Source organism: Pseudochaenichthys georgianus, unplaced genomic scaffold (genome assembly GCF_902827115.2).
Source record: "Pseudochaenichthys georgianus unplaced genomic scaffold, fPseGeo1.2 scaffold_547_arrow_ctg1, whole genome shotgun sequence".
NCBI lineage: Eukaryota > Metazoa > Chordata > Actinopteri > Perciformes > Channichthyidae > Pseudochaenichthys > Pseudochaenichthys georgianus.
The window spans coordinates 145,001-156,644 of record NW_027263108.1 but is presented as its reverse complement, the minus strand read 5'-3'; the positions used below and the strand labels follow the sequence as shown (position 1 = coordinate 156,644).

Below are 11,644 nucleotides of genomic sequence, written 5' to 3'. Positions count from 1 at the left end.
GGGGGCCCAATAAATGCAGGACAAAAAAGACAAAGACAGAATGAAGTAATTGGGCAAGAGAACAATGTAATACAGTTATTGGTATTTGTTTCAGTACACATATTTATTTCAGATATTTATAGTTGCAGTTTTTACGCTCTAATGGGTCGGACTGGAATGACAAATGGCGTTAGTTAGTTTCATATCCTGCCCCCCCCCCCCCTAGAACCGCCCCTGCTTAGAGTCTATTGGGGTGGATCACATTTAGGATTAAAATGGTCCTCATCCAAGGCTCTGATCTTTTTTATGGTTAACTTTTTTGGAGAATTTGGTACCCGTAACGACATAATTCTAGTCGTAGTGTATTTTTGTAAAATTGTGATAGGTCTGACTTTAACGTAAAATGGACCTAAATCAAATAAACAAATATACAAATGTACAAATCCATATGAGTCACCTGACTTCATCTATCTAAAACATAGCTTTCATTGTCATAATCCTGCATGAACATATAGTTGAGTAGAGGGGCTTTAAAGCATTAAAGCATTAAAACATTGGACACGCTTTGATGAAGAATGTGGGTCTTGGTGATGCTTCTTCTTAAAAATGTGTGAGCGGATGTGACTGAGATTTGGTGGAGTGGCAGAGAGCGAGGTTATCACAGCGATGATATCCACACTGTCTTTAGAAGAGAGACGGAGGAAGAGAGGGAAATTATCTGAGAGGGTGAAGGAGAGGAGGAGATGAGAGGGTGAAGGAGAGGAGGAGATGAGAGGGTGAAGGAGAGGAGGAGCTGTTTGACCCCCCACTTAAATGTTCTTTTAGTCTTTATTACTTACCAACCTTTATGTGGTTTTATTTATTTTATAGGTCTTATTTCTGTTGTACCTATATGTTCACTTTGTTTTATTGGGTTTTATATTTTATTTTATAGTGTTGCATCGACTCAGCTGTCTTGTGTCTTATCTGTCAGAGAGACAGCATTATTTATTTTATTTGTATTATCGTCCATTTATTTCCCCTCCTTGTGTCTGTTAACCTGGTGAAATGTTATATTTTGCTGCGTGTACCTTTTTAAGTTCTTAACAAATAATCTGAGGGGAATTTCTTGTTGTTTATTTTCAACTTGTGATGTGTCATTTTGTAAAGCACTTTGAGCCGCATGTGTTGTAGGAAAAGTGCCGTATAAATAAAGCTTTATTTGGGGACCAATGGAAACGTTGTCATGTTGCCGTTGTTCAGCATGGAAACATTCATTAGCTAACAATGACATTATTGTTCTATTAATATAAAGGGAGGTCAGGTACTCTTTAAAGCAGCTGCTAGCTATGGGTACTTTTTACTGAAGTACACTTCAAAGCCTCTTTACTTTGACTTGAGTAAAGAAGTTTAGTCAGTACTTCTACTTTATAGTATCTTTAAACATGAGTATGTTCTTCTAAAGGATGTGTGTGGTTTGAGCATCTCTGAAGGTAAACTGAGAGGATGTAGCGTTGTCAATAATACGCCAGCAGAACTCTCTGCAGTCTGGAAGTGAGCCACAGCTTGATTGAGACAGGCTCGCGGGCTTTACGGAGGTATGTGTGGTCTTGGGAACTCATAACCAGAGACTCATAAAGCAGACTTCAGGAACTTAAGGAAAAACATGTCTGCTCGTACATTACGGTGGCCTTAAAGTTAATTATCTTGGAATTTGCCATTTTAATATTCAAACTCTGTCCACTGTATGGAGGAGTCGGCAGATATAATAGTACAACTGCTGTTCTTGTACAGTAGGTAAGCAAGTACCACTATGCACTACGAAATAAATACAAATAACTAAATAGTTTCCATGTTAATACTTTAAATGTAGAATTGACTTTTTATTTTTATTTTTTATGTTTAAAACACAAAATCCAAAGTAAATTCTACGTTCAAAGTATTAACATTGAAACTAGTGTAGTTTGAGAAACACTGCGTAGCCTATTGCGCTGCAAAACGCAAATAACAGGGGTTTTGTAATAGTTTCAATGTTAATACATCCTTAGGACGGTCCTCTCTGTACCAAAGAAGACAATCACACATGTTGATTTTTATCCTTAAGTCATTGCTAGGTAAGCTGCCCTTATATATCTCCAGACTTCTGTCATTTTATACTTGCTTTTTTAATACTAGACGAGCAGCAAATGGGATGCTTTTAAATGTTCCTTTGATGCAGTCAGAGCTGGGTAAAGCTGCATTCTCCCACTATGCTCCCTTTTTATGGAATACGCTGCAAGTAAAACTTTGTCTAGAGGCACTTCCTACTGTAAACGCTTTTAAAGGTATGCTACGATTAGCCCTTCATGAAACATGTAGCTGTGTACCTGATGCTATTGCTGATGTGATTATGCTTCTTGCCACGGCACAAATGGCCTTCTGTATTTATATTTGAATTGTATGTTTTTTTTGTTTAATGCCTTTGTTTTATGTTGAAACTTGTTGTGTGCCGTGTTGGTCAGGACTCCCTGGAAGAAGAGATCTTGTATCTCAATGGGACATTCCTGGATAAATAAAGGATAAATAAAAAATAAAAATAAAAAAATACTTTGAATGTAGAATTTGCTTTGGAGATATTGTCTTTTAAACATCATTGCATTTGTTCTCCATGAAGGGTGTACTTTACCAATTTGAGAAACACTGCTTTCTTTTTGAGAGATCAGAATCAAAATCTGGTTTATTACCAATTACATATTCACATAGCAGGAACATAAATATAGACGAGACACATGTTAATGTTTGAAGCTGGAGGTAAACTAGTTTCCATTTCATTCGGTATTGTAATCTTGTTGGTTAGGGTTAGGGTAAGGGTTTCTTCGAAGGATCCTTGTTTCAATACTGCCTGTTATGACTGCTTTTTTGTGAAACAACACTGGAGATGAAGAGCCTTCTCCCCGGCTAAATGTTCCATTGGTTGTAAGATTTGCAGACTCAACATATGCCGAGATGAATACACTTTGAGTGGTGTAGACGCCACACAATCAGGGCATGAATATAGACGAGGGAAATGCTAATGTCTGATTCATCTATCAATGAAGTCGGAGGTTAACTAGTTTCCATTTAATTCGGTATTGTAATTGTGTGGGTCAGGGTCAGAGTTTCTTTGAATGATCCTTTTTCTTTCTTTCAATCCCGCTTTTTTGTGAAATGAAGAGCTTTCTCACCTGCAAAATGTTCCATTGTTTGAACAATTTGCAGACTCAATATACACTTCTGGCCGTGTAGACGGTACACAATCAGGGCAGCTCCCTCTGTGGGAGACTCTATTTCTGTGAGGTGCAGCTGGTCTGCAGATATGAGACTGAAGTGAGGTGAGGTGCATGTGTGAGGGTCAGGGCATCCAGACTGATGCCAATTTCTCACACATCGCAGATTGTGTGTGTGTGTGTGTGTGTGTGTGTGTGTGTGTGTGTGTGTGTGTAGTGGTGTGTGTGTGGTGTGTGTGTGTGTGTGTGTGTGTGTGTGTGTGTGTGTGTGTGTGTGTGTGTGTGTGTGTGTGTGTGTGTGTGTGTGTGTGTGTGTGTGTGTGTGTGTGTGTGTGTGTGTGTGTGTGTGTGTGTGTGTGTGTGCTGTGTGTGTGGTGTGTGTGTGTGTGTGTGTGCTGTTGTGTGTGTGCGTGCGTGTATCTCCCTCCCTGACCTGTCTGGCCTGGAGGTGGTGTGTGTGATAAGACACTTTCCCTCCTCTCAGTGTCCTCACAACCAGACATTTCATCCAAAACATTCCCACAACGTCATGGGAACCGACACGGTTCATCTGAATGATGTTGTTAAAGTCAGGTTTAAAGGGGAACATTATAATGTGACAATAACTAACGCTTCTTTGCAACCGCCACGTATTTAAGAGCTTCTGTTGATCGTGTTTCCTTCTGTCAGGTACCTGGCCAAGCTGTCGTCAGTGGGAAGCATCCGGGATGAGGAGACGTGCGAGAGGTTACGAGGTCTCATCCAGAGACAGGTATAGTGCATTTCGTTTAGCTTTAATCTAATTGATTGCATTCAACCATGAAGATAGACACTTCAAAACAACGAGAATCCTTCAGTGCATTAGCTTTCAGTAAGCAAAAGCATTGTTACTGCATTGGCTTACAATAACCAACAATTCACGAGGTAGGAATTTCTGTTTACTTTGCTATAACATGTGTTGAGCAGTCTCTTCCTTCATAATACACTTTGAAAACAAGCTTCGAATGCTCTCCTCAAAGCCAGAAACCCATGACAGAAACTTATATTTAACATCCCAGAAAAACCCTTCCTCCAGGCATGTCAGAAACAGAATAAATCCTAAATTCTGTCTTGGTATTATTTCCACTGTTCTGAACGTCACCAACTCTGGTTTTAGAGTTTAAGGACACTGATATAATATCACATATAAAGAAAGTAACCACCCTTACCGCTTTTTACAGTTTGTAACCCTGCTTACGGTTCAGGGTTAGGGTTTGGATACGCATTGGTGGAATCAAAACAGAAAAACAATAGAAAGGCATAGACCTTAGGGAAGTAACTATCTCCTATTTAGGCGTATATAATAGTTTCTTTTTATTTGCATATTGACTGGTTAATGTGCGCATTTCACTTTGTTCATGCTGCCCTCTTGGCCAGGTCGCTCTTGAAAAGCAGATTTTAATCTCAATGAGACTTTTACTGTTAAATAAAGGATATATATACGCGTGTACTGCGTGTTGTGTGTCTGACGTGTCTCTGTGTCTGTCCCTCCAGGTGCAGATCTGTAAGCGCAGTGTGGAGGGTGATGGATGCCGTGCGTCGTGGAGCTCAGCTGGCGATCGACGAGTTGTCAGTTCCAGTTTAGAAACCGGCGATGGAACTGCTCCACGCTGGAGACCATGCCGGTGTTTGGAAAAATTGTCACGCAGGGTAAGATTATACACGACAGTGATTTCAGTCACTTCGTCCATTCGCAACAGAGACACTGAGAGTGATAGACCACGACAGCTGATACTGAAATAACTTCACTACCTGCATGCATTTACAGCATCGGGCCCCTCAACAAGAAGCCACTCGGATTTTATACTTACACGTTTTGTTGAGATGACTATTCCATTCTTGCAAGGATAATAAATCCATGTATCCTGATATTGAAACTCAAGCCGGTGACGAGTGAGATTTTTCTAACAGTTGAGTAGGATAATCTTCACATATTTACAAAACTTTTATTATTTTTAAGTGTAAAACAAATTAAGAAATAAGTCGCGTGGCTGCACCTCACCACCGCAAAATTAACGGCATACTTGTGGTCTGGATATTTATAAGTTTTATGACACAAAGAAGCGTTGAATATTCACAAGTGTGGTATTTGCTGACATATTTAACGTTGTAGAGCAAATTAGGAAACACTGTAAGCTTGTGTTAACAACATACCATATTGCAGGCATCTACGGTAAACAAAATCACATTCATCAAACCATTGACTTCCAGTTGAGGGAACAGGAATTGGTAAAACAAATAAATCATTCCTCGGTTTTAGGACTTATTCCTGCATAATCTTTGATATTGCATTTAAAAAACGGTGTCTGGGCACCTTCCATGAGACTTTGATACAACCTCTTTACATAATGTAAAGTATATCTGTGTGGTGTGTGTGTGTGTGTGTGTGTGTGTGTGTGTGTGTGTGTGTGTGTGTGTGTGGTGTGTGTGTGTGTGTGTGGTGTGTGTGTGTGTGTGTGTGTGTGTGTGGTGTGTGTGGGTGTGTGGTTGTGTGTGTGTGTGTGGTGTGTGTGTGTGTGTGTGTGTGTGTGTGTGGTGTGTGTGTCGTGTGTGTGTGTGTGTGTGTTGTGGTGTGTGTGTGTTTAGGCACCCGTGAGCAGCCTTTGTGTACGCCATCTCAGCAGCCAGTGTGGCGTTTGCGGTCACGAGGGCCTGCAGCAGCGGGAGAGCTGGAAAAATGTGGCTGTGACCACAATGTTCATGGAGTCAGTCCCGAGGGTAGGTAGCTTTCTGTTTCACACCCGCACACGCACGCACACACACACACACACACACCACACACGCACACACACACACATATACTGTACACATTCATGCAACAAAAAAAGTTAGGTCCGACTGATCCCAGCATATTTGAATGCAATCATTTCAAAGATTTAAACGATGTGACATTAAAAATAATTTGTTTGTTTTCATTATTTATGTTGTCTGAACTCCATGTGTGTTTAGCCACATCTTTAACATATCGATGTCACGCATATACTACACACGAATACAAATACATTTTGAACCCAAATACTGTACTTTCTACTCTCACATGTTGAACACAAATACCTGTACTTTCTTACTTCTCACATGTTGAACACAAATACCTGTACTTTACTTACTTCTATACATGTTGAACACCAATACCTGTACTTTCTACTTCTTACATGTTGAACACAAAACTACCTGTACTTTCTACTTCTCACATGTTGAACACAAATACCTGCTAATTTCTACTTCTAACATTTCTAACCCAAATTACCGTACTTTCTACTTCTTTACATGTTGAACACAAATACCTGTTACTTTCTACTTCTTTACCTGTTGAACACAAATACCTGTACTTTCTACTTCTCACATGTTGAACACAAATACCTGTACTTTCTACTTCTTATATTTCTAACCCAAATACCTGTACTTTCTACTTCTTACATGTTGAACACAAATACCTGTACTTTCTACTTCTTACATTTCTAACCCAAATACCTGTACTTTCTACTTCTTACATGTTGAACACAAATACCTGTACTTTCTACTTCTTACATGTTGAACACAAATACCTGTACTTTCTACTTCTTACATGTTGAACACAAATACCTGTACTTTCTACTTCTTACATTTCTAACTCAAATACCTGTACTTTCTACTTCTTACATGTTGAACACAAATACCTGTACTTTCTACTTCTTACATTTCTAACCCAAATACCTGTACTTTCTACTTCTTACATGTTGAACTCAAATACCTGTACTTTCTACTTCTCTCATGTTGAACTCAAATACCTGTACTTTCTACTTCTTACATGTTGAACCCAAATACCTGTACTTTCTACTTCTCACATGTTGAACTCAAATACCTGTACTTTCTACTTCTCACATGTTGAACTCAAATACCTGTACTTTCTACTTCTCACATGTTGAACTCAAATACCTGTACTTTCTACTTCTTACATGTTGAACTCAAATACCTGTACTTTCTACTTCTTACATGTTGAACACAAATACCTGTACTTTCTACTTCTCACATGTTGAACACAAATACCTGTACTTTCTACTTCTTACATGTTGAACACAAATACCTGTACTTTCTACTTCTCACATGTTGAACACAAATACCTGTACTTTCTACTTCTTACATGTTGAACACAAATACCTGTACTTCTACTTCTTACATGTTGAACTCAAATACCTGTACTTTCTACTTCTTACATTTCTAACCCAAATACCTGTACTTTCTACTTCTTACATGTTGAAACAAATACCTGTACTTTCTACTTCTTACATGTTGAACTCAAATACCTGTACTTTCTACTTCTCTCATGTTGAACTCAAATACCTGTACTTTCTACTTCTTACATGTTGAACCCAAATACCTGTACTTTCTACTTCTCACATGTTGAACTCAAATACCTGTACTTTCTACTTTCACATGTTGAACTCAAATACCTGTACTTTCTACTTCTCACATGTTGAACTCAAATACCTGTATTCTACTTCTCACATGTTGAACTCAAATACCTGTACTTTCTACTTCTCACATGTTGAACTCAAATACCTGTACTTTCTACTTCTCACATGTTGAACACAAATACCTGTACTTTCTACTTCTTACATGTTGAACTCAAATACCTGTACTTTCTACTTCTTACATGTTGAACACAAATACCTGTACTTTCTACTTCTTACATTTCTAACCCAAATACCTGTACTTTCTACTTCTTACATGTTGAACTCAAATACCTGTACTTTCTACTTCTCTCATGTTGAACTCAAATACCTGTACTTTCTACTTCTTACATGTTGAACCCAAATACCTGTACTTTCTACTTCTCTCATGTTGAAACCAAATACCTGTACTTTCTACTTCTTACATGTGAACCAATACCTGTACTTTCTTACTTCTCACATGTTGACTCAAATAGCCTGTACTTTCTACTTCTCACATGTTGAACTCAAAGACCTGTACTTTCTACTTCTCACAATGTGAACTCACATACCTGTACTTTCTACTTCCCAAATTACCTGAACTTTCTACGTCTTACATGTTGAACACAAATACCTTGACTTTCTACTTCTTACATGTTTAACACAAATACCTGTACTTTCTACTTCTCACATTTCCCAAACAGCTGGTTCCTTTAGTCTGAATGTGTGTTTGGGGCGTGGTCATTATTCTGTAGAGTCACTGCGTGCCTATTGATTGGAACACGATCCGTGTATCCATCATTTCCTGGTCTTCTCTAAAGAAGAGGGGACCAATGGAAACGTTGTCATGTTGCCGTTGTTCAGCATGGAAACATTCATTAGCTAACATGACATGTTCTTATAATATAAAGGGAGGTCAGGTACTCTTTAAAACAGCTGCTAGTTATGGGTACTTTTTACTGAAGTACACTTCAAAGCCTTTACTTGACTTGAGTAAAGAAGTTCAGTCAGTACTTCTACTTTACCAGAGTATTTTTGAACACGAGTATCCTTTACTTGAGTAAAGGATGTATGTACTTTTGCCATCTCTGTTAAAATGTTTTAATAGCCATATATGTAACCACTTTCCCGTATTTCCCAGGGTTCCAGTGGTCGGGCTGCAGTGATAACATTGCATATGGAGTGGCCTTCTCCCGTCCTTTGTGGATGTGAGGGAGAGGAGTAAAGGCCAGTCGTCCAATCGGCGCTCATGAACCTGCACAACAACGAGGCCGGCAGGAAGGTAAATCTGTCCTTGACATACATTGTGAACAAGAACCTTCTGTAGAACACTGCACTTCTTTAAGGACGGAGACATAAAATAAAATAAGGCACGACAATCAATATCTGCATCGTCAAAGGCAATTTTCAAGACATGAAAACAAGACAGGAATAGACAGTCTGAAATATTTTAGTGCAAATACTGTCAAGTCATTTAAGACCAAGTCAAGTCTTAGTTTATTTATCGCAAGTCCAATTCTTAAGTTACTCAAATTTTAAGTGAATTCCAATTTCGAAGTGAAATTCAATGTTCAAGTCATTTAAGCAATTAAGTCATATGAAACAAGTCGGAGTTGAGTCTCAATTCAATCAAGACAACTCCAGGGTAAGACTACAAAAAAACAAGAGTTTCTGTCAAGTTTCAAGTCACATCTAGAGACTAGTATTTGTGGGAAATAAATTACAAAATGCAGTATGTTAAGTTTCACAGTAGTCAATTCAAAATCAATTCCCAAGCGTTTATTTGCCTTGAGTCCAAGTCTCAAGTCTTGGTTGTAGAACATGTTGTTGTAGTTGTGATTGTTAGCACAGACAGTCAGCATTTAAGAGATGATTGGATCTATCTACCGACCTATCTATCTACACTGAACAAAATATAAACGCAACACTTTGTTTTTGCTCCCATTCTTCATGAGATGAACTCAAAGATCTAAAACATTTTCTATAAACACAAAATAACCATTTCTCTCAAATATTGTTCAAAAATCTGAAAGAATCTGTGATAGTGAGCACTTCTCCATTGCCGAGATAATCCATCCCACCTCACAGGTGTGGCATATCAAGATGCTGATTAGGCTGGCCACAATAAAAGGCCACTCTGAAACGTGCAGGTTTTGCTTTATTGGGTGGGTCTGGGGGGGTCCGAAAACCAGTCAGTATCTGGTGTGAGGGGTAGAGATAGGGTTAGGGTAATGTTGTGAATCGAGTGGCCTGTGTTCGTCGTCCATATCATACGCCTGCCCATACCATAACCCCACCACCACCATAGGCCACTCGATTCACAACATTACCCTAACCCTAACTTTAATTTAAGAGATTATTGGATCTATCTACCTATCTATCTATCTATCCATCTATCTATCCCCTACCTACCTACCTACCTACCTACCTACCTACCTACCTACCTACCTACCTACCTACCTACCTACCTACCTACCTACCTACCTACCTACCTACCTACCTACCTACCTACCTACCTACCTACCTACCTACCTACCTACCTACCTACCTACCTACCTATACCTACCTACCTACCCTACCTACCTACCTACCTACCTACCTACCTACCTACCTACCTACCTACCTACCTACCTACCTACCTACCTACCTACCTACCTGCCTACCTGCCTACCTGCCTACCTGCCTACCTGCCTACCTGCCTACCTGCCTACCTGTCTACCTGTCTACCTGTCTGTCTACCTGTCTACCTGTCTGTCTACCTATCTGTCTGTCTACCTGTCTACCTGTCTACCTGTCTACCTACCTGTCTACCTGTCTACCTATCTACCTATCTATATATCAATCTACCTATCTACCTATCTATTTATTTATCTACCTATATATCTATCTGTCTGTCTGTCTGTCTATCTGTCTGTCTATATCTACCTATCTACTGTATCTACTGTATCTACCTATCTATGTAGGATGAAACATAATTCAAGGAATTATGTTGTTATAATTTAGTTTCTAATACGTAATGGTATACTGTATATTTCCAGTTGATCAGTTTTGAGCAATGTTTTATGACATAAAAAGTCAGTTTTAGGTCAAAATAAAATCTATTAATGCTGCAACCAGCCATAGTGGATATCTTTCTTGAATCATGCAATGCCGTCAAATTATTCCAAGTCTCCGTTTGGCTAACCAAAGGTTCTCTGGTGTCTCTTTAGGCCATCCTGTCCCACATGCGCGTGGAGTGCAAATGTCACGGTGTGTCCGGCTCCTGCGAGGTGAAAACCTGCTGGAAAGCCATGCCGCCTTTCCGCAAAGTGGGCAACGTCATCAAGGAGAAGTTTGACGGTGCCACTGAGGTGGAGCAGCGTAAAGCGGGGCACCACTAAAGTCCTCATGCCTCGAAACTCCCAGTTCAAACCGCACACGGACGAAGATCTGGTCTACCTTGAGCCCAGCCCGGATTTCTGCGACCACGACCCCCAAAATGCCGGGAATGTTTGGCACGGTTGGACGTCAGTGTAACCGAACATCAAAGGCGATAGACGGGTGCGAGCTGATGTGCTGCGGGGCGAGGTTTCCAGACTCAGGAAGTGGAGGTGGTGGACAGGTGCAGCTGCAAATTCCACTGGTGCTGCTACGTCAAATGCAAACAGTGCCGCAAAATGGTGGAGATGCACACTTGCCGGTGATGGGAGTCGGGGCAAAGAGGACTTATGGACAAATCAAACGCCCCACACTCTAAGGAAAGAAAGGGAACAAGGATGACTGTTGAATGTCCCTCTTCTCCTGCTTGAAACCACCCCACCCTCCCACTACTGGTCCCTTTGTGCTTGTCCTGTTGGTGTTGTTCCACTTTAAAGGATATCAGTAGATTATGCATGGGACTTGCTACAGAGCTCCAGAGGCAGTTCTCCTCAAGTAGAAAGCATACTTTACTTCTGTCTCCCTCCATCCCTCACTCTTACATTTGCTTTGTCATTGATCGCTTCTTATTTTTGTATTGTTTAACTTATTTGTTGA

The 11,644-nt window shown here is 39.9% G+C and overlaps 1 protein-coding gene across 1 annotated transcript in view; it reads left to right on the top strand.

Annotated features, from left to right (window-relative positions):
• Positions 1–3,222: 3,222 nt before the first annotated feature.
• Positions 3,223–11,644, top strand: part of LOC117443155 (protein Wnt-4a-like) — a gene marked incomplete at its 5' end in the record, with an annotated part of 8,749 nt that continues 327 nt past the window's right edge. The window contains 14 exon segments of the mRNA XM_034079102.2: positions 3,223–3,308; positions 3,873–3,954; positions 4,716–4,742; positions 4,744–4,788; positions 4,790–4,889; positions 5,819–5,883; positions 5,885–5,939; positions 8,772–8,822; positions 8,825–8,872; positions 8,875–8,912; positions 10,840–10,998; positions 11,000–11,101; positions 11,103–11,189; positions 11,191–11,644. The exon segment at positions 11,191–11,644 is cut by the window's right edge and continues 327 nt beyond it. Of these exon segments, the coding sequence (XP_033934993.1) occupies positions 3,223–3,308; positions 3,873–3,954; positions 4,716–4,742; positions 4,744–4,788; positions 4,790–4,889; positions 5,819–5,883; positions 5,885–5,939; positions 8,772–8,822; positions 8,825–8,872; positions 8,875–8,912; positions 10,840–10,998; positions 11,000–11,101; positions 11,103–11,189; positions 11,191–11,313 (1,068 nt within the window).